Raw genomic sequence first — 27,976 nt, 5'->3', positions numbered from 1 at the left:
AGTCAGTTAGCAGTGGATTGTTCCAGAAAGCTGAATCAGTCAGTTAGCAGAGGATTGTTCCAGAAAGCTGAATCAGTCAGTTAGCAGTGGATTGTTCCAGAAAGCTGAATCAGTCAGTTAGCAGTGGATTGTTCCAGAAAGCTGAATCAGTCAGTTAGCAGAGGATTGTTCCAGAAAGCTGAATCAGTCAGTTAGCAGTGGATTGTTCCAGAAAGCTGGATCAGTCAGTTAGCAGTGGATTGTTCCAGAAAGCTGGATCAGTCAGTTAGCAGTGGATTGTTCCAGAAAGCTGGATCAGTCAGTTAGCCGAGGATTGTTCCAGAAAGCTGAATCAGTCAGTTAGCAGTGGATTGTTCCAGAAAGCTGAATCAATCAGTTAGCCGAGGATTGTTCCAGAAAGCTGAATCAGTCAGTTAGCCGGCTAACGTTTTGATTGAAGTCATTCCTCTCTAGGAAATGATCCCGTTCTGATTGATTGATTGATGGATTGATGGATTGAGCTTTCGTTTCTCCCCTTAGGTAAAGGCTCTCTCTCTAGAGGGGATCCTGTGGGTTTCCGCTTAGAGTCTGAGGATGAAGAGGAGAAGGAGGAGGAGCTGCTGATGGACATGGAAACCTACGATGAGGTGGATCAATATACTATTTAAATCATTACTCGTTGTGTATGACAGCGTGCAACGTGTACATCACTTTAACATGTTTAGGGTTTACTACTGTGTACTTATGGAGACCAGATGTTCTACCAAGGATAGTAAAACAATGGAGACCAGACGTTCTACCAAGGATAGTAAAACAATGGACACCAGACGTTCTACCAAGGATAGTAAAACAATGGAGACCAGACGTTCTACCAAGGATAGTAAAACAATGGAGACCGGACGTTCTACCAAGGATAGTAAAAGGTTTAGGTTTAAGAGTTAGGGTTAGGTTTAGGTTTAAGAGTTAGAGTTAGGGGTTAGAGTTAGGTTCAAGAGTTAGGGGTTAGAGTTAGGGTTAGGAGTTAGGGGTTAATGTTAGGAGTTAGGAGTTAAGGTTAAGGTCAGGCGTTAGAGTTAGGATTAGAGTTAAGGGTTAGGGGTTAGGGTTAGGGGTTAGGGTTAGGGTTAGGAGTTAGGGGTTAGGAGTTAGGGGTTAGGGTTAGGAGTTAGGAGTTAGGGGTTAGAGTTAGGTTCCAGAGTTAGGGGTTAGAGTTAGGGTTAGGAGTTAGGGGTTAATGTTAGGAGTTAGGAGTTAAGGTTAAGGTCAGTCGTTAGAGTTAAGGGTTAGGGGTTAGGGGTTAGGGGTTAGGAGTTAGGGGTTAGGAGTTAGGGGTTAGGGGCTAGGGGTTAGGGGTTAGGGTTAGGAGTTTGGGGTTAGGGTTAGGAGTTAGGGGTTAGGAGTTAAGGGCTAGGGTTAGAGTTAAGGGTTAGGAGTTAGCGGTTAGGAGTTAGGGTTAGGAGTTAGGGGTTAAGGTTTAGGGTTAGGAGTTAGGGGTTAGGAGTTAGGGTTAGGAGTTAGGGGTTAGAGTTAGGGTTAGGAGTTAGGGGTTAGAGTTAGGAGTTAGGGGTTAAGGTTTAGGGTTAGGAGTTAGGAGTTAGGGTTAGGGGTTAGAGTTAGGAGTTAGGAGTTAGAGTTAGGATTAGGAGTTAGGGGTTAAGGTTTAGGGTTAGGAGTTAGGAGTTAGGGTTAGGGGTTAGAGTTAGGAGTTAGGAGTTAGAGTTAGGATTAGGAGTTAGGGGTTAAGGTTTAGGGTTAGGAGTTAGGAGTTAGAGTTAGGGTTAGGAGTTAGGGGTTCGAGTTAGGAGTTAGGAGTTAGGGTTAGGAGTTAGGGGTTAGGGTTAGGAGTTAGGAGTTAAGGGCTAGGGTTAGAGTTAAGGGTTAGGGGTTAGGAGTTAGGGTTAGGAGTTAGGGTTAAGGTTAGGAGTTAATGTTAGGAGTTAAGGGTTAGGAGTTAAGGGTTTGGAGTTAAGGGTTAGGAGTTAAGGGTTAGGAGCTAGGGGTTAAGGTTTAGGGTTATGTTAAGAGTTTGGGAAAAATGGATTTTGAATGAGAATCAGTTGTTTTGTCCCCACAAGGATAGTAAAACAAACGTGTGTGTGTGTGTGTGTGTGTCCATCTGTCTGTCTGTATGTGTGGTGTCTACTGTCTAACATTCTGTCCAGGGGCTGTACTTGTACATCAAAGCAACATCAAGCTGCCTCACGCTATAGAAACAGAGGCTCCTGCCCTCTGGCTCCTTCTGGTTCGGACCAGGCTAACTGGCTGGGTCATACATTCCACCAGGCTGAGGTTGAGGCTGTGCAGCTGTGGGAGCAGAGCCATGAGTTCTCCCTGTCGCTGTATCCCCTCACCAGCAGTCCTGTCTGGGCAACACGCTGCCCTGCTGTAATGGGTCCCCTCCCTCCCTCCACTGTGTAACATCGGTCCTGTCTGTGTTCTGGGTCCCCTCCCTCCCTCCACTGTGTAACATCAGTCCTGTCTGTGTTCTGGGTCCCCTCCCTCCCTCCACTGTATAACATCGGTCCTGTCTGTGTTCTGGGTCCCCTCCCTCCCTCCACTGTGTAACATCGGTCCTGTCTGTGTTCTGGGTCCCCTCCCTCCCTCCCTCCACTGTGTAACATCAGTCCTGTCTGTGTTCTGGGTCCCCTCCCTCCCTCCCTCCACTGTGTAACATCAGTCCTGTCTGTGTTCTGGGTCCCCTCCCTCCCTCCCTCCACTGTATAACATCGGTCCTGTCTGTGTTCTGGGTCCCCTCCCTCCCTCCACTGTGTAACATCAGTCCTGTCTGTGTTCTGGGTCCCCTCCCTCCCTCCACTGTGTAACATCAGTCCTGTCTGTGTTCTGGGTCCCCTCCCTCCCTCCACTGTATAACATCGGTCCTGTCTGTGTTCTGGGTCCTCTCCCTCCCTCCACTGTGTAACATCGGTCCTGTCTGTGTTCTGGGTCCTCTCCCTCCCTCCACTGTGTAACATCGGTCCTGTCTGTGTTCTGGGTCCCCTCCCTCCCTCTACTGTGTAACATCGGTCCTGTCTGTGTTCTGGGTCCCCTCCCTCCCTCCCTCCCTCCCTCCCTCCCTCCCTCCCTCCCTCCCTCCCTCCCTCCCTCCCTCCCTCCACTGTGTAACATCGGTCCTGTCTGTGTTCTGGGTCCTCTCCCTCCCTCCACTGTGTAACATCGGTCCTGTCTGTGTTCTGTCTCGTCTGTCCATCTACCAGGATGTTGCTGAGGCGATGCAGCTGCAGAGCAGGGCCATGCGTTCTCCCCGTCGCTGTATCCCCCACCAGCAGTCCTGTCTGGGTAACACGCTGCCCTGCTGCGACCCCTGCGATACCCGCTACCCCCGAATGTTCGGCTCCATCTGCTACTGCCGTCGGACGGCCTGCGCCGGCGCTCACCGGCGTCCCTAAAACACTCCTAGAAAACCATCTACGGCCCCCCCCCTCTCACGGTGGGGCCCCTTTCTCTGCCAGTCTACAGTCAGTATCTAATCCATATCCGCAAGGCTTGATTTTACGAGCACGCAAACACAGACTATACATCCCAAGATGCATCAGTGAGACCGGCCAATAGGACACTCTCGTTGCTTTGTATTTTCTTCTTGATGTTAACTCTGGTTGTGTTTTATATTTATTTATTTATTTCCCCGATAGGTTAGATGGTGTACATTCATCGTTCAATGAAAGTCGAAAGACAAATCAAATCTCTAAAAAGGTAATATAATTGTCCCCCCCCCCCAAAAAAAATTGGCAAAGATTTTTAAAACTTTTTATTTGTTAATTATTTTTGATCTTAAAAACAACTGAGAACATCTTTATTTTTTAAAGAGACCAGAATGTAAAATACTTACATTACTCAAATCAAAAGTGGACATTTAAAGTTTGGTTTATGGATTTGAAATAGTGAATCAGGTTCCGTATGTTCATCATGTGCCCTGAGTCTTAACAGTAGTCTAATTGTGAGACAGAGTTGAACAGCTTCTGCTACGTGGTTTAAGACTTCAGTATGTGAAACTCGCATAATGAATTATATATATATATTTTTTAAATACCTGTAGTTGACAATATTATTTTATTTTTCATGGAAATTCCATAATAGGGAAACACCTTTTTATTAAAAACAATTGTATTCAATTGACAGCCATTATTTTGAAAGTCAAACACTCTCTCTAGGTACGTTTAAGAAATCAGTGCAAATAGTAATTTATTGTATCTTATGAATAAAAATGAAATAAATAAAAAAGTTATTATTTTGTGTCATAGAAAAGAAAAATGGTCTCTGAACTGACATTTCAAATGACGATGATACATAACATCATATACTAGGGGTTATCTCCTTTGGCATTCATAAACACACTGGGATGATTCATTACATCATATACTAGGGGTTATCTCCTTTGGCATTCATAAACACACTGGGATGATTCATTACATCATATACTAGGGGTTATCTCCTTTGGCATTCATAAACACACTGGGATGATACATAACATCATATACTAGGGGTTATCTCCTTTGGCATTCATAAACACACTGGGATGATACATTACATCATATACTAGGGGTTATCTCCTTTGGCATTCATAAACACACTGGGATGATACATTACATCATATACTAGGGGTTATCTCCTTTGGCATTCATAAACACACTGGGATGATTCATTACATCATATACTAGGGGTTATCTCCTTTGGCATTCATAAACACACTGAGATGATACATTACATCATATACTAGGGGTTATCTCCTTTGGCATTCATAAACACACTGGGATGATTCATTACATCATATACTAGGGGTTATCTCCTTTGGCATTCATAAACACACTGGGATGATTCATTACATCATATACTAGGGGTTATCTCCTTTGGCATTCATAAACACACTGGGATGATACATAACATCATATACTAGGGGTTATCTCCTTTGGCATTCATAAACACACTGTGATGATACATTACATCATATACTAGGGGTTATCTCCTTTGGCATTCATAAACACACTGTGATGATTCATTACATCATATACTAGGGGTTATCTCCTTTGGCATTCATAAACACACTGTGATGATTCATTACATCATATACTAGGGGTTATCTCCTTTGGCATTCATAAACACACTGGGATGATTCATTACATCATATACTAGGGGTTATCTCCTTTGGCATTCATAAACACACTGGGATGATTCATTACATCATATACTAGGGGTTATCTCCTTTGGCATTCATAAACACACTGGGATGATTCATTACATCATATACTAGGGGTTATCTCCTTTGGCATTCATAAACACACTGGGATGATACATAACATCATATACTAGGGGTTATCTCCTTTGGCATTCATAAACACACTGTGATGATACATTACATCATATACTAGGGGTTATCTCCTTTGGCATTCATAAACACACTGTGATGATTCATTACATCATATACTAGGGGTTATCTCCTTTGGCATTCATAAACACACTGTGATGATTCATTACATCATATACTAGGGGTTATCTCCTTTGGCATTCATAAACACACTGGGATGATTCATTACATCATATACTAGGGGTTATCTCCTTTGGCATTCATAAACACACTGGGATGATTCATTACATCATATACTAGGGGTTATCTCCTTTGGCATTCATAAACACACTGGGATGATACATAACATCATATACTAGGGGTTATCTCCTTTGGCATTCATAAACACACTGGGATGATTCATTACATCATATACTAGGGGTTATCTCCTTTGTCATTCATAAACACACTGTGATGATACATTACATCATATACTAGGGGTTATCTCCTTTGGCATTCATAAACACACTGGGATGATTCATTACATCATATACTAGGGGTTATCTCCTTTGGCATTCAGAAACACACTGTGACGATACATTACATCATATACTAGGGGTTATCTCCTTTGGCATTCATAAACACACTGAGATGATTCATTACATCATATACTAGGGGTTATCTCCTTTGGCATTCATAAACACACTGGGATGATTCATTACATCATATACTAGGGGTTATCTCCTTTGGCATTCATAAATACACTGGGATGATTCATTACATCATATACTAGGGGTTATCTCCTTTGGCATTCATAAACACACTGGGATGATTCATTACATCATATACTAGGGGTTATCTCCTATGGCATTCATAAACACACTGGGATGATACATAACATCATATACTAGGGGTTATCTCCTTTGGCATTCATAAACACACTGGGATGATTCATTACATCATATACTAGGGGTTATCTCCTTTGGCATTCATAAACACACTGGGATGATACATTACATCATATACTAGGGGTTATCTCCTTTGGCATTCATAAACACACTGGGATGATTCATTACATCATATACTAGGGGTTATCTCCTTTGGCATTCATAAACACACTGGGATGATTCATTACATCATATACTAGGGGTTATCTCCTTTGGCATTCATAAACACACTGTGATGATACATAACATCATATACTAGGGGTTATCTCCTTTGGCATTCATAAACACACTGGGATGATTCATTACATCATATACTAGGGGTTATCTCCTTTGGCATTCATAAACACACTGGGATGATTCATTACATCATATACTAGGGGTTATCTCCTTTGGCATTCATAAACACACTGGGATGATTCATTACATCATATACTAGGGGTTATCTCCTTTGGCATTCATAAACACACTGGGATGATTCATTACATCATATACTAGGGGTTATCTCCTTTGGCATTCATAAACACACTGAGATGATTCATTACATCATATACTAGGGGTTATCTCCTTTGGCATTCAGAAACACACTGGGATGATTCATTACATCATATACTAGGGGTTATCTCCTTTGGCATTCATAAACACACTGGGATGATACATAACATCATATACTAGGGGTTATCTCCTTTGGCATTCATAAACACACTGGGATGATTCATTACATCATATACTAGATGATATCAACACTAAATGGCAGCCTCAATGTGATATCACCACTAAATGGCAGCCTCTAGGTGATATCTCCACTAAATGGCAGCCTCTATGTGATATCACCACTAAATGGCAGCCTCTAGGTGATATCACCACTAAATGGCAGCCTCTAGGTGATATCTCCACTAAATGGCAGCCTCTAGGTGATATCTCCACTAAATGGCAGTCTCTAGGTGATATCTCCACTAAATGGCAGCCTCTAGGTGATATCTCCACTAAATGGCAGCCTCTAGGTGATATCTCCACTAAATGGCAGGCTCTAGGTGATATCACCACTAAATGGCAGCCTCTAGGTGATATCACCACTAAATGGCAGCCTCTAGGTGATATCTCCTTTGGCATGCATAAACACACTCACACTCACACTGCCTAACGCACTAGTCTGGATCGGAGCCATACGGTCAACACTACTGCCCTTTAAAGGTCAACACTACTGCCCCTTAAAGGTCAACCCAATTGCCCTTTTAAGGTCAACACTACTGCCCCTTAAAGGTCTACGCTACTGCCCCTTAAAGGTCAACCCAACAACACTACCACTCTGGGTATTCTCTAACACCCTGAGACAACCACTCTGAGTATTCTCTAACACCCTGAGACAACCACTCTGGGTATTCTCTAACACCCTGAGACAATGACTCTGGGTATTCTCTAACACCCTGAGACAACCACTCTGGGTATTCTCTAACACCCTGAGACAACCACTCTGGGTATTCTCTAACACCCTGGGACAACCACACTGGGTATTCTCTAACACCCTGAGACAACCACTCTGGGTATTCTCTAACACCCTGAGACAACCACTCTGGGTATTCTCTAACACCCTGGGACAACCACTCTGGGTATTCTCTAACACCCTGAGACAACCACTCTGGGTATTCTCCAACACACCGAGACAACCACTCTGGGTAATCTCTAACACCCTGAGACAATGACTCTGGGTATTCTCTAACACCCTGAGACAACCACTCTGGATATTCTCTAACACCCTGAGACAACTACTCTGGGTATTCTCTAACACCCTGAGACAACCACTCTGGGTATTCTCTAACACCCTGAGACAACCACTCTGGATATTCTCTAACACCCTGAGACAACCACTCTGGGTATTCTCTAACACCCTGAGACAACCACTCTGGGTATTCTCTAACACCCTGAGACAACCACTCTGGGTGTTCTCTAACACCCTGAGACAACCACTCTAGCACTGAGATACAGTACCTTAGACCACTGTGATACAGCCTGGAATTGAACCAGGGTCTGTAGTGACTCCTCTATCACTGAGATGCAGTACCTTAGACCACTGTGATACAGCCTGGAATTGAACCAGGGTCTGTAGTGACTCCTCTAGCACTGAGATACAGTACCTTAGACCACTATCAGTCTGTGGGCTGCAGTCTTAGGAGGTTGAGAGGGACGATTTGTGTCTGTTCCTTCATCAGTCTGTGGGCTGCAGTCTTAGGAGGTTGAGAGGGACGATTTGTGTCTGTTCCTTCATCAGTCTGTGGGCTGCAGTCTTAGGAGGTTGAGAGGGAGGATTTGTGTCTGTTCCTTCATCAGTCTGTGGGATGCAGTCTTAGGAGGTTGAGAGGGAGGATTTGTGTCTGTTCCTTCATCAGTCTGTGGGCTGCAGTCTTAGGAGGTTGAGAGGGAGGATTTGTGTCTGTTCCTTCATCAGTCTGTGGGCTGCAGTCTTAGGAGGTTGAGAGGGAAGATTTGTGTCTGTTCCTTCATCAGTCTGTGGGATCTTTGAGGCCAGATGAGGTCATTATTTCACCCTGAAGTGGTTTTGTGAAGAAAAGTAAGTCTAACTCTAACTATAGACGACATTTCACAGGCTTCAAAAAAGAGTTCAAAGGCGTAAAGGCCCAGTTCAGTCAACATTCTGTTATTCCTGTGTTTTATTTCATACTGTACAACAGCTGATGAAACTAACACTGTACAAGTGTGACATTTTTTGTTTTAATCGATGTTATTTCCTGATAGTTGCTGGTTGAAAATACAATCTACACAGGACTCTCTAATCAGCGGGTTTTTATGGGCGGGAGTTTCGGCTTTCCATGATGACATCACCTTGCGGTAATAGACCAATAATAACGAGAGTTCCAAACCTCTCTGCCAATAAGGGCTAGTTTACACTTTTCCCCTCCCCACTCAGTTTACTCCAAGTCAGGCCTAGAAAAATGATTGCTTGAGAAGTGTTTTTTTGTTGTTGTTGCTAATAAGCAATTTTTAGCCAATTTTTAGCCAATTTTTTGCCAGTTTTTTGCCAATTTTTTGCCAAATTTTTGCAATTTTTTAGCCAATTTTTAGCCAATTATTTTTCATGGAAATCTATTACACTAAGTTTGTTGCGACTTCCATGAATGGTGAGTGGAGGAGTCAAGCGCTGAGAGCAGGTCATTCCGTACGTGGATCTTTTATTCCAACGACAGAGGAGACATGGACATGCAAAACACAATTAGCGCATGAAACAACCCGTCCCAAAATACACACAGGACTAAAACTGTCCGGAAAAATAGCGATCACACTAATACACCAACACCAAATAAACAGAGAACAAGCCCGCACGAATACCCAGCAGGCTTAGTGCCCTTAAATAGCCGATAAACAACACTAACTCAAAACAGGTGTAACCAATTAAACCCAATTAACAGAAACAGAAGGAAAGGGAATCGATGGCAGCTAATAGGCCGGCGACGACGACCGCCGAGCGCCGCCCGAACAGGAAGAGGCACCATCTTCGGCGGGATTCGTGACAAAGTTCCTTAAATGTTACCCAGACATGATTTGATAAGTTACTTAAATGTTACCTAGACATGATTTTATAAGTTACTTAAATGTTACCCAGACATGATTTGATAAGTTACTTAAATGTTACCTAGACATGATTTCATAAGTTACTTAAATGTTACCTAGACTTGATTTCATAAGTTACTTAAATGTTACCTAGACTTGATTTCATAAGTTACTTAAATGTTACCCAGACATGATTTCATAAGTTATGTAAATGTTACCTAGACTTGATTTCATAAGTTACTTAAATGTTACCTAGACTTGATTTCATAAGTTACTTAAATGTTACCCAGACATGATTTCATAAGTTACTTAAATGCTACCTAGACATGATTTGATAAGTTACTTAAATGCTACCTAGACATGATTTGATAAGTTACTTAAATGCTACCCAGACATGATTTTATAAGTTACACACTTTATGCCACTGGGGAAGTCATTGTTGGACTCAGCTAGTGATTGGTTACCGTTGTAGCGGATCAGACCCCAGCCAGAGGTCACACACTTTATGCCACTGGGGAAGTCATTGTTGGACTCAGCTAGTGATTGGTTACCGTTGTAGCGGATCAGACCCCAGCCAGAGGTCACACACTTCATGCCACCGGGGAAGTCATCGTTGGACTCAGCGACGCAGACCGAGGACACATGGGTCCCCCATGCTTACAGAACGGGACGGCCGAATGTTGAAGAGCGTAGCGTGTAAAAATCACGACATCAGCACACTAACTGTTGGTCAGGAGCTTCATGAAATGGGTTTCCATGGCCGAGCAGCCGCACACAAGCCTAACATCACCATACGTAATGCCAAGCGTCGGCTGGAGGGGTTGCAAAGCTCCGACGCCATTGGACTGTGGAGCAGTGGAAACTCTGGGTTTGGCAAATCTGGGTTTGGCGGATGGCAGGAGAACGCTACCTGCCCCAATGCATAGTACTAACGCCACGTTTTTATGGTGGAGGAGGAATACTGGTCTGGGGCTGTTTTTCATGGTTCGGGCTCCTTAGTTCCGAGTGAAGGGGAAATGTTAACGCTACAGCATAAAATGACATTCTAGAAGATTCTGTGCTTCCAACTGCGGCCACAGTTTGGGGAAGACCCTTTCACATGACAATGCCCCCGTGCACAAAATGGTTTGTCGAGAACGGTGTGGAAGAACTTGACCGGCCTGCACAGAGCCCTGACTTCAACCCCATCAAACACATTCGGGATGATTTGGAAAGCCGACTGCAAGCCAGGCCTAATCGCCCGACATCTGTGCCCGACCTCACTAATGCACTTGTAGCTGAATGGAAGGAAGTCCCCCTACAGCAATGTTCCAAAATCTAGTGGAAAGCTTTCCCAGAAAAGTGGAGGCTGTTATAGCAGCAATGTTCCAACATCTAGTGGAAAGCCTTCCCAGAAGAGTGGAGGCTGTTATAGCAGCAATGTTCCAACATCTAGTGGAAAGCCTTCCCAGAAGAGTGGAGGCTGTTATAGCAGCAATGTTCCAACATCTAGTGGAAAGCCTTCCCAGAAGAGTAGAGGCTGTTATAGCAGCAATGTTCCAACATCTAGTGGAAAGCCTTCCCAGAAGAGTGGAGGCTGTTATAGCAGCAATGTTCCAACATCTAGTGGAAAGCCTTCCCAGAAGAGTGGAGGCTGTTATAGCAGCAATGTTCCAACATCTAGTGGAAAGCCTTCCCAGAAGAGTGGAGGCTGTTATAGCAGCAATGTTCCAACATCTAGTGGAAAGCCTTCCCAGAAGAGTAGAGGCTGTTATAGCAGCAATGTTCCAACATCTAGTGGAAAGCCTTCCCAGAAGAGTGGAGGCTGTTATAGCAGCAATGTTCCAACATCTAGTGGAAAGCCTTCCCAGAAGAGTGGAGGCTGTTATAGCAGCAATGTTCCAACATCTAGTGGAAAGCCTTCCCATAAGAGTGGAGGCTGTTATAGCAGCAATGTTCCTACATCTAATGGAAAGCCTTCCCAGAAGAGTGGAGGCTGTTATAGCAGCAATGTTCCTACATCTAATGGAAAGCCTTCCCAGTAGAGTAGAGGCTGTTATAGCAGCAATGTTCCTACATCTAATGGAAAGCCTTCCCAGTAGAGTAGAGGCTGTTATAGCAGCAATGTTCCAACATCTAGTGGAAAGCCTTCCCAGAAGAGTGGAGGCTGTTATAGCAGCAAAAGAGGGGGGGACCAACTCCATATTAATGTTCGATGAGCAGGTGTCCACATACATTTGGTCATGTCGTATATTGTTGCTATCTTGTCAGCGAGCGTGTTTGACATGACGATAAGTGATGAGGAGTTGGTAAGAGAACAGGAACATTACTGGCACCCAGGATACTACCTTCACTTCAAAATGTTGTGTTTTGTATTTAATACATTTAGTAGCCTGTCCCCACCTTGCCCACACAATGGTCTGGATGTCTCAGGGTTGGAGCCAACGGATCTCCCAGGATCACACGGTGAGAAGTTCTGCAACAAACAATTATAATCACTACAAAAAACACACAAAAAGGGGATGGGATGAGACTCCAATTTCATGCTTTCAACCCAGCAGGCAAAAACCACTTCAATTGACGTCATTACAACATCAATATCTTATTGTCAACACGTTGTAATGATGTCATTTAAAACCGCGTTGCCCATGGGGGATAGAGAGTGTAAAATAGGTGTTGGCATTGAGAGTGTTGACCATTGCTGTGTTCAATACAAGACTGACTTCATGCTGCAGTGGGCAGAAGTCACAACCCATTGTTGATCAGAGAGCCGCCGCAGAAATCCAGTGTAGTCCTGGAGGGACACCTGCAGGCGGACGTAACCAGACACCACAGGATCCTCATCGTTCACGATGTGGGCGTAACCAGACACCACAGGCTCCTCCCCTTTGACAATGTGGGTGTAACCAGACACCACAGCCTCCTCATTGTTGACGATGCGGGCGTAACCAGACACCACAGGCTCCTCCCCGTTGACGATGTGGGCGTAACCAGACACCACAGGCTCCTCCCTGTTGACGATGTGGGCGTTACCAGACACCACAGGCTCCTCCCCGTTGACGATGCGGGCGTAACCAGACACCACAGGCTCCTCCCCGTTGACGACGTGGGCGTAACCAGACACCACAGGCTCCTCCCCGTTGACGATGCGGGCGTAACCAGACACCACAGGCTCCTCCCCGTTGACGATGTGGGCGTAACCAGACACCACCGGCTCCTCCCCGTTGACGATGCGGGCGTAACCAGACACCACAGGCTCCTCCCCGTTGACGATGTGGGCGTTGCCAGACACCACAGGCCCCTCCCCGTTGACGATGTGGGCGTAACCAGACACCACCGGCTCCTCCCCGTTGACAATGTGGGCGTAACCAGACACCACAGCCTCCTCATTGTTGACGATGCGGGTGTAACCAGACAGAGCGGTATGAAGTCCTTCGTTAGTTGTCTGACAACACTTGGGTACTTGACTATCCTGGTTTAAATATATACCATGACAATCCCCAATCCCCAAGTCTACTGATATTAAAATAATACTTACTGTTTACATTACGTGACTATTTCAATACAGCAGCGTCATACAGTGATGTCATACAGTGATGTCATACAGTGATGTCATACAGTGATGTCATACAATGATGTCATACAGTGATGTTATACATCTCAACACGGAGACGTAGAGCCTACATATGGAAAGTTTAAGACTAAAATATAACTCGAGCTTAATGTCGGCCACACCAGCAAAGGCCAGGGAGAGGATCCACAGGGCGATAGATGTTTTCAGCTTGATGGAGACAGACTCACTGAGGGGCTTTTATACAGGAAGCACAGAGTTGCGGTCAGGATGTCTTATCTGGGCTCTGTGGGATCATGTACACGTTGCAGAGGGAGGCTGGCGTGAAGTTTCCAATAGAATTGAGACACCCTCTTCCCTGACCTTGAAAGGGACAAGCCCTCTGACATACAGTATATGTCAACTTATGGACAAACTGTTGAGACATATCTCTGGAGTTATTACTGTTGAGACATATAACTGGAGTTATTACTGTCGAGACATATCACTGGAGTTATTACTGTTGAGACATATCACTGGTTATTACTGTTGAGAACATATCACTGGAGGTATTACTGTCGAGACATATCACTATAGTTATTACTGTCGAGACATATCACTGTTGAGAAATATCACTGGAGTTATTACTGTTGAGACATATCACTGGAGTTATTACTGTTGAGACATATCACTGGAGTTATTACTGGTGAGACATATCACTGGAGTTATTACTGTTGAGACATATCACTGGAGTTATTACTGTTGAGACATATCACTGGCGTTATTACTGTCGAGACATATCACTGGAGTTATTACTGTCGAGACATATCACTGGAGTTATTACAGTTGAGACATATCACTGGAGTTATCACTGTTGAGACATATCACTGGAGTTATTACTGTTGAGACATATCACTATAGTTATTACTGTCGAGACATATCACTGCTGAGAAATATCACTGGAGTTATTACTGTCGAGACATATCACTGGTTATTACTGTCGAGACATATCACTGGAGTTATTACTGTTGAGACATATCACTGGCGTAATTACTGTCGAGACATATCACTGGAGTTATTACTGTCGAGACATATCACTGGAGTTATTACTGTTGAGAACATATCACTGGAGTTATTACTGTCGAGACATATCACTGGAGTTATCACTGTTGAGACATATCACTGGAGTTATTACTGTTGAGACATATCACAGGTTATTACTGTCGAGACATTTCACTGGAGTTATTACTGTCGAGACATATCACTGGAGTTATTACTGTTGAGACATATCACTGGAGTTATTACTGTTGAGACATATCACTGGAGTTATTACTGTTGAGATATATCACTGGTTATTACTGTTGAGAACATATCACTGGAGTTATTACTGTTGAGACATATCACTGGAGTTATTACTGTTGAGATATATCACTGGTTATTACTGTTGAGAACATATCACTGGAGTTATTACTGTTGAGACATATAACTGGAGTTATCACTGTTGAGACATATCACTGGAGTTATTACTGTTGAGACATATCACTGGAGTTATTACTGGTGAGACATATCACTGGAGTTATTACTGTCGAGTCATATCACTGGTTATTACTGTCAAGACATATCACTGGTTATTACTGCCGAGACATATCACTGGAGTTATTACTGTTGAGACATATCACTGGCGTAATTACTGTCGAGACATATCACTGGAGTTATTACTGTCGAGACATATCACTGGAGTTATTACTGTTGAGAACATATCACTGGAGTTATTACTGTCGAGACATATCACTGGAGTTATCACTGTTGAGACATATGACTGGAGTTATTACTGTTGAGACATATCACAGGTTATTACTGTCGAGACATTTCACTGGAGTTATTACTGTCGAGACATATCACTGGAGTTATTACCGTTGAGACATATCACTGGAGTTATCACTGTTGAGATGTTTCGTATTGCGTCAGATAACAACATTGACGAATACGCTGATTCGGTGTGCGAGTTCATTAGAACGTGCGTTGAAGATGTCGTTCCCATAGCAACGATTAAAACATTCCCTAACCAGAAACCGTGGATTGATGGCAGCATTCGTGTGGAACTGAAGGCGCGAACCACTGCTTTTAATCAGGGCAAAGTGTCTGGTGACATGACTGAATACAAACAGTGCAGCTATTCCCTCCGCAAGGCTATCAAACAAGCTAAGCGCGAGTACAGAGACAAAGTAGAATCTCAATTCAACGGCTCAGACACAAGAGGCATGTGGCAGGGTCTACAGTCAATCACGGACTACAGGAAGAAACCCAGCCCAGTCACGGACCAGGATGTCTTGCTCCCAGGCAGACTAAATAACTTTTTTGCCCGCTTTGAGGACAATACAGTGCCACTGACACAGCCTGCAACGAAAACATGCGGTCTCTCCTTCACTGCAGCCGAAGTGAGTAAGACATTTAGACGTGTTAACCCTCGCAAGGCTGCAGGCCCAGACGGCATCCCCAGCCGCGCCCTCAGAGCATGCGCAGACCAGCTGGCCGGTGTGTTTACGGACATATTCAATCAATCCCTATACCAGTCTGCTGTTCCCACATGCTTCAAGAGGGCCACCATTGTTCCTGTTCCCAAGAAAGCTAAGGTAACTGAGCTAAACGACTACCGCCCCGTAGCACTCACATCCGTCATCATGAAGTGCTTTGAGAGACTAGTCAAGGACCATATCATCTCCACCCTACCTGACACCCTAGACCCACTCCAATTTGCTTACCGCCCAAATAGGTCCACAGACGATGCAATCTCAACCACACTGCCCTAACCCATCTGGACAAGAGGAATACCTATGTGAGAATGCTGTTCATCGACTACAGCTCGGCATTCAACACCATAGTACCCTCCAAGCTCGTCATCAAGCTCGAGACCCTGGGTCTCGACCCCGCCCTGTGCAACTGGGTACTGGACTTCCTGACGGGCCGCCCCCAGGTGGTGAGGGTAGGCAACAACATCTCCTCCCCGCTGATCCTCAACACTGGGGCCCCACAAGGGTGCGTTCTGAGCCCTCTCCTGTACTCCCTGTTCACCCACGACTGCGTGGCCATGCACGCCTCCAACTCAATCATCAAGTTTGCGGACGACACAACAGTGGTAGGCTTGATTACCAATAACGACGAGACGGCCTACAGGGAGGAGGTGAGGGCCCTCGGAGTGTGGTGTCAGGAAAATAACCTCACACTCAACGTCAACAAAACTAAGGAGATGATTGTGGACTTCAGAAAACAGCAGAGGGAACACCCCCCTATCCACATCGATGGAACAGTAGTGGAGAGGGTAGCAAGTTTTAAGTTCCTCGGCATACACATCACAGACAAACTGAATTGGTCCCCTCACACAGACAGCATCGTGAGGAAGGCGCAGCAGCGCCTCTTCAACCTCAAGAGGAATTCGGCTTGTCACCAAAGGCACTCACAAACTTCTACAGATGAACAATCGAGAGCATCCTGGCGGGCTGTATCACCGCCTGGTATCGCAACTGCACCGCCCTCAACCGTAAGGCTCTCCAGAGGGTAGTGAGGTCTGCACAACGCATCACCGGGGGCAAACTACCTGCCCTCCAGGACACCTACACCACCCGATGCTACAGGAAGGCCATAAAGATCATCAAGGACATCAACCACCCGAGCCACTGCCTGTTCACCCCGCTGTCATCCAGAAGGCGAGGTCAGTACAGGTGCATCAAAGCTGGGACCGAGAGACTGAAAAACAGCTTCTATCTCAAGGCCATCAGACTGTTAAACAGCCACCACTAACATTGAGTGGCTACTGCCAACACACTGTCAATGACACTGACTCTACTCCAGCCACTTTAATCATGGGAATTGATGGGAAATGATGTAAATATATCACTAGCCACTTTAAACAATGCTACCTTATATAATGTTACTTACCCTACATTATTCATCTCATATGCATACGTAGATACTGTACTCTATATCATCGACTGCATCCTTATGTAATACATGTATCACTAGCCACTTTAACTACGCCACTTGGTTTACATACTCATCTCATATGTATATACTGTACTCGATATCATCTACTGTATCTTGCCTATGCTGCTCTGTACCATCACTCATTCATATATCCTTATGTACATATTCTTTATCCCCTTACACTGTGTATAAGACAGTAGTTTTTTTGGAATTGTTAGTTAGATTACTTGTTCGTTATTACTGCATTGTCGGAACTAGAAGCACAAGCATTTCGCTACACTCGCATTAACATCTGCTAACCATGTGTATGTGACAAATAAAATTTGATTTGATTTGATTTGTTGAGACATATCACTGGAGTTATTACTGTTGAGACATATCACTGGTTATTACTGTTGAGAACATATCACTGGCGTAATTACTGTCGAGACATATCACTATAGTTATTACTGTCGAGACATATCACTATAGTTATTACTGTCGAGACATATCACTGTTGAGAAATATCACTGGAGTTCTTATTCCTGATAACAACTGATTCCCAGTGCTCAGAATCCTTTGTCTGATGTTTCTGGACAGCTGTGGCTAGCTGAAAGAGATGGGTCTCATGGGACAGGCCACTAGCTGTGGCTAGCTGAAAGAGATGGGTCTCATGGGACAGGCCACTAGCTGTGGCTAGCTGAAAGAGATGGGTCTCATTGGACAGGCCACTAGCTGTGGCTAGCTGAAAGAGATGGGGCTCATGGGACAGGCCACTAGCTGTGGCTAGCTGAAAGAGATTGGGCTCATGGGACAGGCCACTAGCTGTGGCTAGCTGAAAGAGATGAGGCTCATGGGACAGGCCATTAGCTGTGGCTAGCTGAAAGAGATGGGGCTCATGGGACAGGCCACTAGCTGTGGCTAGCTGAAAGAGATGAGGCTCATGGGACAGGCCACTAGCTGTGGCCAAAGACAGTACTGTTGTTATTCCACTATACTGTATCTGTGATTATCTGATGAAAGTCAGTTCTAATAATTACAAAGATTTGGCATTATATACTTCAGTACTAACATTCACTGTGGTAAAGCACCTGCATACAATTATCCACCCCCTTTTCCCATAACGTTAAACATATGACTTGCGTGTTTTTGCCCATAGAGTATTATGTACCACTGATAAGCCAGTGTTACACTCAAGGTCTCCAGTACATTGGGTGATTTCCCAGGACACCGTGGGCTACAGATACTGTATAGGATACATACATGATGTAAATTATCCATACATCACTATATTATACCATCACTATATTATACCATCACTATATTATACCATCATTATATTATACCATCATTATATTATAAATATAGTATACCATCACTATATTATATCACTACTACATTATACCATCACTATATTATACCATCACTATATTATACCATCACTACATTATACCATCACTATATTATACCATCACTATATTATACCATCACTATATTATACCATCACTATATTATACCATCACTACATTATACCATCACTATATTATACCATCACTATAGTATACCATCACTACATTATACCATCACTATATTATACCATCACTATATTATACCATCACTATATTATACCATCACTATATTATACCATCACTACATTATACCATCACTATATTATACCATCATTATATTATAAATATATTATACCATCACCATATTATACCATCACTATATTATACCATCATTATATTATACCATCACTATATTATACCATCACTATATTATACCATCACTATATTATACCATCACTACATTATACCATCACTATATTATACCATCACTATATTATACCATCATTATATTATACCATCACTATATTATACCATCACTATATTATACCATCACTATAGTATACCATCACTACATTATACCATCACTATATTATACCATCACTATATTATACCATCACTATATTATACCATCACTATATTATACCATCACTACATTATACCATCACTATATTATACCATCATTATATTATAAATATATTATACCATCATTATAGTATACCATCACTATATTATACCATCATTATAGTATACCATCACTATATTATACCATCATTATATTATACCATCACTATATTATACCATCATTATATTATACCATCACTATATTATACCATCACTATATTATACCATCACCATATTATACCATCATTATAGTATACCATCACTATATTATACCATCATTATAGTATACCATCACTATATTATACCATCATTATATTATACCATCACTATATTATACCATCACTATATTATACCATCACTACATTATACCATCACTATATTATACCATCATTATATTATACCATCATTATATTATAAATATAGTATACCATCACTATATTATATCATCACTACATTATACCATCACTATATTATACCATCACTACATTATACCATCACTATATTATACCATCACTATATTATACCATCACTATATTATACCATCACTATATTATACCATCACTATATTATACCATCATTATATTATACCATCATTATATTATAAATATAGTATACCATCACTATATTATATCATCACTACATTATACCATCACTATATTATACCATCACTACATTATACCATCACTATATTATACCATCACTATATTATACCATCACTATATTATACCATCATTATATTATAAATATATTATACCATCACTACATTATACCATCACTATATTATACCATCACTACATTATACCATCACTATATTATACCATCACTATATTATACCATCACTATATTATACCATCATTATATTATACCATCATTATATTATAAATATAGTATACTATCACTATATTATATCATTACTACATTATACCATCACTATATTATACCATCACTACATTATACCATCACTATATTATACCATCACTATATTATACCATCACTATATTATACCATCACTACATTATACCATCACTATATTATACCATCACTATATTATACCATCACTATTATACCATCACTATATTATACCATCACTAAATTATACCATCACTATATTATACCATCACTATATTATACCATCACTACATTATACCATCACTATATTATACCATCACTACATTATACCATCACTATATTATACCATCACTATATTATACCATCACTACATTATACCATCACTATATTATACCATCACTATATTATACCATCACTATATTATACCATCACTACATTATACCATCACTATATTATACCATCACTATATTATACCATCACTATATTATACCATCACTACATTATACCATCACTACATTATACCATCACTATATTATACCATCACTATATTATATCATCACTACATTATACTCCTCCTTTTCACGCTGCGTGGTCCTGTTATGATGGGTTGTTCTGTCATGGTCGTCATAAAGAGGAGGCGCAGTGTGGTAAGCGTTGTAAGCGAACATACTTATTTAATAGAAGTACTGTAATCTACAGTACTCTACTCTACTCTATTGTACTTTACTGTAATATTCTTAAAGAGGAGACCAAGGCGCAGCGTTGTAAGCAAACATAACTCTTTAAAACTTCTTCTTCCTGGGGGGCAGTATTGAGTAGCTTGGATGAATAAGTTGCCCAAAGTAAACGGCCTGCTCCTCAGTCTCAATTGCTAATATATGCATATTATTATTAGTATTGGATAGAAAACACTCTAAAGTTTCTAAAACTGTTTGAATGATGTCTGTGAGTATAAAGGAACTCATATGGCAGGCAAAATCCTGAGGAGAAATCAAAACAGGAAGTGAGAAATCTGAGCTTTGTATGTATTCACCAGAGTCCCCAATGAAATCCCCTTGAGATATTAATGATGTTGCACTGCCTAGGGGTTCCACTAGATGTCAACCATCTATAGAAATGTGAATGAGACATCTACGTTGTTGTGGGAGTGAATGAGAGCAGAATCTATCAGGTGTCTGGCAGTCAACCATTTTCTGATCACGCTTATTCCTCATGGTACCCACTTGCGTTCCACGGCTCATGAAGACACAAAGGAATACTCCGGTTGGAACTTTATTGAAGCTATATGTTAAAAACATCCTAACGATTGATTCTGTACTTAGTTTGAAATGTTTCTTCGACTTGTAATATTATTTTTTGAAGTTTTTGTCCGATATAACGCTGACCAGAATGAGCGTTTGGATATGTATACCAAACGCTCTAACAAAAGAAGGTATTTGGACATAAATAACGGACATCATCGAACAAAACAAACATTTATTGTGGACCTGGGATTCCTGGAGTGCTTTCTGATGAAGATCATCAAAGGTAAGGGAATATTTATCATGTAATTTCTTGTTTATGTTGACGCCATCATTGCGGCTACTGTGACTTTTACTTCTGAGCGCCGTCTCAGATTATTGCATGGGTTTCTTTTTCCGTAAAGTTTTTTTGAAAATCTGACACAGCGGTTGCATTAAGGAGAGGTATCTCTATAATTCCATGTGTATAGCTTGTATTATCATCTACATTTATGATGAGTATTTCTGTTGAATGATGTGGCTATGCAAAATCACTGGATGTTTTGGGAACTAGTGAATGTTGATATCATGGATGGTCAGTCCTTGCATCCGGAGATGTATCTTTGTATTTGAGAGTGGTTACATTTCTCAAGCACCGTCCCCCCGCGTTTAACCAGATCAGTTAGCGGAGAGAACACTTTGTTATTCTGTTAACTGCTGATCGCTGCATTAACTATCAAAACCCACGTTTCAAGAAACACCAAGGAACAAATATGTTACTAGAAACTACTTTTAATTTTTTTTTATGGAGATGAAGTTGAAAACTTAGTTGGAGGCGATGGTCTGGTCGATGTAGGAGCGGAGCTCGGTGACGCGGGCGTACACTCCGGGCATAGTGGTGGTGCAGGTTCCACTGCCCCAGGACACAATACCAACCAGGGTCCAGGCACCAGCCTTCTCACAGACCAGGGGGCCACCAGAGTCACCCTGTAGGAACACAAAAAGGAGCACAGAAAGAGTTAAGAGTCTCTCTCTAGGGATGTATTTTTATGTTCAGATTTTGTGCTCGGCTGTTTCCAAAAAGTTAAGAACTCAGGAAACACCAAGCTTTTATTGATGCAATGACTGTTTAAGCCAGTGTAAATAACTGTGAAAGTTCAGATTGAACTATGCCATTAGTCAGATGGTGGTAGGTTCAGTGTCATGGCCTGTAAGTGCGTCAGGGAGGGTTTGTGTAGGCTAGCAAAAATCTGGGATTCTTCCAACTAGGAAGTCTGAAAACCCTGGCAATATTTTGGAAGTTTACCGGAATGTTCCAACCCTATGGTTTGTGTTACTCACCATGCAGGAAGAGGCACCATCGGCTCCAGCACAGATCATGAGGTCGGTGATCTTGGAGCCCCAGAACTTCTGGCACTGAGCCTTGGTCAGCAAGGGAAGAGCAGCCTGCTGCAGCAGGGCAGGGGTGTCAGCAGCTGGAACCAGAGGACACCAAGGGTCAGGTAACTCTTAGAAACCGGTCAGCCAATCACCATCTTTCTCACATCGTTAAGACTACTAGCGACTCAAGACTACACTGAAACCCAACTGAAACGTCATTTTTCAAATAGATTGAGCCAACTGAAACATCATTTTTGAAACAGATTGAGCCAACCGAAACGTCATTTTTGAAACAGATTGAGCCAACTGAAACGTCATTTTTGAAACAGATTGAGCCAACCGAAACGTCATTTTTTAAATAGATTGAGCCAACTGAAACATCATTTTTCAAATAGATTGAGCCAACTGAAACGTCATTTTTGAAACAGATTGAGCCAACCGAAACGTCATTTTTGAAACAGATTGAGCCAACCTAAACGTCATTTTTGAAACAGATTGAGCCAACCGAAACGTCATTTTTGAAATAGATTGAGCCAACTGAAACACAATTTTTCAAATAGATTGAGCCAACTGAAACGTCAATTTTCAAATACATTGAGCCAACTGAAATGGAAACTTTCAACTATACCAAACATACCGCTAGTCAAAAAAAACAACCAAGGTTTGTCTGACTTTACAATGAGACCTAGAAAAGCTGTAGTGATTATTGATTACCGTTGTAGCGGGTCAGACCCCAGCCGGAGGTCACACACGTCATGCCACCGGGGAAGTCATCGTTGGTCTCAGCAACGCACACGGGGGACACACGGGTTCCCAAGAGGGCGGGCGTGGCCAGCTTGATGAGGGTGATGTCATTGTTGATGGTGAAGCCGTTGTAATTGGGGTGCTTGAAGACCTAGTAAGGACACAAGGCGAAAACGTTTGAGATTTAGATTGAATGTTAATCCGCTGAGCAGATCATTATCGTTTGAGTTGATGTGACTTCAAAAGGTGGAACTTTTACTGATCTTTATCTTTACTTCAAAATAAAAGTCTAGATGTTCAAATTGTTGTAATATAGGGGACAGTGGGGATATATAGGGGACAATGGGGATATATAGGGGACAGTAGGGATATATAGGGGACAGTGGGGATATATAGGGGACAATGGGGATATATAGGGGACAGTAGGGATATATAGGGGACAGTAGGGATGGAAAGGTGGAACTTTTACTGATCTTTATCTTTACTTCAAAATAAAAGCCTAGATGTTCAAATTGTAGTAATATAGGAGACAGTGGGGATATATAGGGGACAGTGGGGATATATAGGGGACAATGGGGATATATAGGGGACAGTAGTGATATATAGGGGACAGTGGGGATGGAAAGGTGGAACTTTTACTGATCTTTATCTTTACTTCAAAATAATAGTCTAGATGTTCAAATTGTAGTAATATAGGGGACAGTGGGGATATATAGGGGACAATTGGGATATATAGGGGACAGTAGGGATATATAGGGGACAGTGGGGATGGAAAGGTGGAACTTTTACTGATCTTTATCTTTACTTCAAAATAAAAGTCTAGATGTTCAAATTGTAGTAATATAGGAGACAGTGGGGATATATAGGGGACAGTGGGGATATATAGGGGACAGTGGGGATATATAGGGGACAGTGGGGATGGAAAGGTGGAACTTTTACTGATCTTTATCTTTACTTCAAAATAAAAGCCTAGATGTTCAAATTGTAGTAATAGTTGTGTGTGTGGTTGTTTACCTGGCCAACCTTGATGGTCTGGATGTTCTCAGCGTTGGACGAGCGATCGTGCTCTCCCAGGATCACACGGTGAGAGGTCCTGAAATAGTTTCACAAAAGAAACATAATTTAGCTACTTTAGCAATATGCTAGCCGGCTTTGAGCTAATTCGCATTAGCATTATCTCGTTTATATCTAGTTTTTAGTTAGTTAGCATTAGCCAGCTTTTAGCTAGTTAGCAATAGCTAGCTTTTAGCTAGTTAGTGTGAGCAATAGCTAGATTTTAGCTAGTTTTTTTAGCTAGTTAGCATGTTGCTACATTTATGAAGGTTATGGCTCAGCAGCCAGCACTCACTTCACGCTGCAGTGGGCAGCAGTCACAACCCAGTTCTCGTTGATCAGAGAGCCGCCGCAGAAGTGGAATCCAGTGTAGTCCTGGAGGGACACCTGCCAGGGCCAGGAGCCGGGCATAGCCTCCTCACCGTTGACGATGCGGGCGTAACCAGACACCACAGGCTGGATGGCGGGTTTACCACAGCCTAAAGACAGAGATTATGGGTCAGGGGTCAGGTTTGGCTGCTCTAACAGAGATTATAACAGTGACAGTTTCTGAATTCTATACAGTCTATACAGAATATAAATACAAATACATTTTTTACCCGATAAATAAATCAAATGAAGTTTGAAAAGAAAAGAACAACAATAAAAACCAGAATGACTAAAAAGCCAACCTAAGGTATCCTACAAGGTACCTTACAAGGTATTCTACAAGGTATCCAACAAGGTATCCTACAAGGTACCTTACAAGGTATTCTACAAGGTATCCAACAAGGTATCCTACAAGGTATCCAACAAGGTATCCTACAAGGTATCCAACAAGGTATCCTACAAGGTACCTTACAAGGTATTCTACAAGGTACCTTACAAGGTATTCTACAAGGTATCCAACAAGGTATCCTAAAAGGTATCCAACAAGGTATCCTACAAGGTACCTTACAAAGTATTCTACAAGGTATCCAACCTAAGGTATCCTACAAGGTACCTTACAAGGTATTCTACAAGGTATCCAACAAGGTATCCTACAAGGTACCTTACAAGGTATTCTACAAGGTATCCAACAAGGTATCCTACAAGGTACCTTACAAGGTATTCTACAAGGTATCCAACAAGGTATCCTACAAGGTACCTTACAAGGTATTCTACAAGGTATCCAACAAGGTATCCTACAAGGTACCTTACAAGGTATTCTACAAGGTATCCAACAAGGTATCCTACAAGGTACCTTACAAGGTATTCTACAAGGTATCCAACAAGGTATCCTACAAGGTACCTTACAAGGTATTCTACAAGGTATCCAACAAGGTATCCTACAAGGTACCTTACAAGGTATTCTACAAGGTATCCAACAAGGTATCCTACAAGGTACCTTACAAGGTATTCTACAAGGTATCCAACAAGGTATCCTACAAGGTACCTTACAAGGTATTCTACAAGGTATCCAACAAGGTATCCTACAAGGTACCTTACAAGGTATTCTACAAGGTATCCAACAAGGTATCCTACAAGGTACCTTACAAGGTATTCTACAAGGTATCCAACAAGGTATCCTACAAGGTACCTTACAAGGTATTCTACAAGGTATCCAACAAGGTATCCAATGGCATAAACATGGACATTTTCTCACCGTAGGCTGCGCCGGCGAAGGCAAGGCAGGAGAGGATCAGCAGACAGTTCATGTTTTCAGCGTGATGGAGTGAGGCACACAGCAGGGGTCTTTTATACAGGAACCACGGCTCTGACTCTGCATTCCCCTCCACCCCCTGTGTGTGTGTGTGTGTGTGTGTGTGTGTGTGTGTGTGTGTGTGTGTACCTCACCTGTCCCTATGCAGATAACAGGGGACATTTTCTCACACCGTTACAGAACATTATGGGGTTACGAAAAGGGCGTTTGTTGGAATATTTCTTGAAAATGACCAATGGAAAAAAAATGATGGAGACAATGTTGGCTTGTGGTAAATATTCCCCAAAGGAGAGCCTCACTCTCTCTGAAAGCATGATAGCTGTGTTACTTAGACAACTCATGAAGGGCGGCAGGTAGCCTAGCAGTTAGTGTTGGGCCAGTAACCAGCAGGTAGACTAGTGGTTAGAGTGTTGAGCCAGTAACCAGCAGTAGCCTAGGAGTTAGTGTTGGGCCAGTAACCAGCAGTAGCCTAGCAGTTAGAGTGTTGGGCCAGTAACCAGCAGGTAGACTAGGAGTTAGTGTTGGGCCAGTAACCAGCAGTAGCCTAGCAGTTAGTGTTGGGCCAGTAACCAGCAGTAGCCTAGCAGTTAGTGTTGGGCCAGTAACCAGCAGTAGCCTAGCAGTTAGTGTTGGGCCAGTAACCAGCAGTAGCCTAGCAGTTAGTGTTGGGCCAGTAACCAGCAGTAGCCTAGCAGTTAGAGTGTTGGGCCAGTAACCAGCAGTAGCCTAGCAGTTAGTGTTGAGCCAGTAACCACCTATCGTACTACTATGACTGACCCTGTAAAACAACACCTATCGTACTACTATGACTGACCCTGTAAAACAACACCTATCGTACTACTATGACTGACCCTGTAAAACAACACCTATCATACTACTATGACTGACCCTGTAAAACAACACCTATCATACTACTATGACTGACCCTGTAAAACAACACCTATCATACTACTATGACTGACCCTGTAAAACAACACCTATGACTGACCCTGTAAAACAACACCTATCGTACTACTATGACTGACCCTGTAAAACAACACCTATCGTACTACTATGACTGACCCTGTTATACAACACCTATCGTACTACTATGACTGACCCTGTAAAACAACACCTATCGTACTACTATGACTGACCCTGTAAAACTACACCTATCGTACTACTATGACTGACCCTGTAAAACAACACCTATCGTACTACTATGACTGACCCTGTAAAACAACACCTATCATACTACTATGACTGACACTGTAAAACAACACCTATCATACTACTATGACTGACCCTGTAAAACAACACCTATCATACTACTATGACTGACCCTGTAAAACAACACCTATGACTGACCCTGTAAAACAACACCTATCGTACTACTATGACTGACCCTGTAAAACAACACCTATCGTATTACTATGACTGACCCTGTAAAACAACACCTATCGTACTACTATGACTGACTCTGTAAAACAACACCTATCGTACTACTATGACTGACTCTGTAAAACAACACCTATCGTACTACTATGACTGACCCTGTAAAACACCTATCGTACTACTATGACTGACCCTGTAAAACAACACCTATCATACTACTATGACTTACCCTGTAAAACAACACCTATCGTACTACTATGACTTACCCTGTAAAACAACACCTATCGTACTACTATGACTGACCCTGTAAAACAACACCTATCATACTACTATGACTTACCCTGTAAAACAACACCTATCGTACTACTATGACTGACCCTGTAAAACAACACCTATGACTGACCCTGTAAAACAACACCTATCGTAC

The 27,976-nt window shown here is 42.3% G+C and overlaps 2 protein-coding genes across 2 annotated transcripts in view; one reads left to right on the top strand and one right to left on the bottom strand.

Annotated features, from left to right (window-relative positions):
- The window catches only part of LOC109882999 (agouti-related protein-like), a 7,944-nt gene extending 3,714 nt beyond the window's left edge, over positions 1-4,230 (top strand). Inside the window, exons 3-4 of the mRNA XM_031812364.1 lie at positions 520-626; positions 3,195-4,230. Coding sequence (XP_031668224.1) covers positions 520-626; positions 3,195-3,386 — 299 coding nt within the window. The 3' untranslated portion in view covers positions 3,387-4,230. The remainder of the gene's footprint in view (positions 1-519; positions 627-3,194) is intronic.
- A 17,861-nt stretch (positions 4,231-22,091) lies between these two features.
- LOC109886152 (chymotrypsin A-like) lies at positions 22,092-26,248 on the bottom strand. Its single transcript, XM_031812355.1, has 6 exons — positions 26,119-26,248; positions 24,790-24,973; positions 24,456-24,534; positions 23,412-23,592; positions 22,659-22,792; positions 22,092-22,304 (listed from the first exon to the last, which is right to left on the bottom strand). Exons 1-6 carry the CDS (start codon positions 26,168-26,170, stop codon positions 22,143-22,145), a joined length of 792 nt encoding a protein of 263 aa, XP_031668215.1. The 5' UTR covers positions 26,171-26,248; the 3' UTR covers positions 22,092-22,142.
- Positions 26,249-27,976: the final 1,728 nt, after the last annotated feature.

The sequence above is a fragment of the Oncorhynchus kisutch genome, unplaced genomic scaffold (assembly GCF_002021735.2).
Source record: "Oncorhynchus kisutch isolate 150728-3 unplaced genomic scaffold, Okis_V2 Okis03b-Okis08b_hom, whole genome shotgun sequence".
Classification (NCBI taxonomy): Eukaryota; Metazoa; Chordata; class Actinopteri; order Salmoniformes; family Salmonidae; genus Oncorhynchus; species Oncorhynchus kisutch.
The sequence above is the reverse complement of the archived record's forward strand: the minus strand, read 5'-3'. Positions and strand labels throughout refer to the sequence as shown.

Excerpts from the sequence above, each read along its gene's own strand:
- LOC109886152 (XM_031812355.1), bottom strand. The coding sequence starts at position 26,170 with ATGAACTGTCTGCTGATCCTCTCCTGCCTTGCCTTCGCCGGCGCAGCC. Across the intron at positions 24,535-24,789 it reads GCTGCCCACTGCAGCGTGAA|GACCTCTCACCGTGTGATCC; the intron begins GTGAGTGCTGGC and ends AAACTATTTCAG. Across the intron at positions 22,305-22,658 it reads ATGGTGCCTCTTCCTGCATG|GGTGACTCTGGTGGCCCCCT; the intron begins GTGAGTAACACA and ends GTGTTCCTACAG.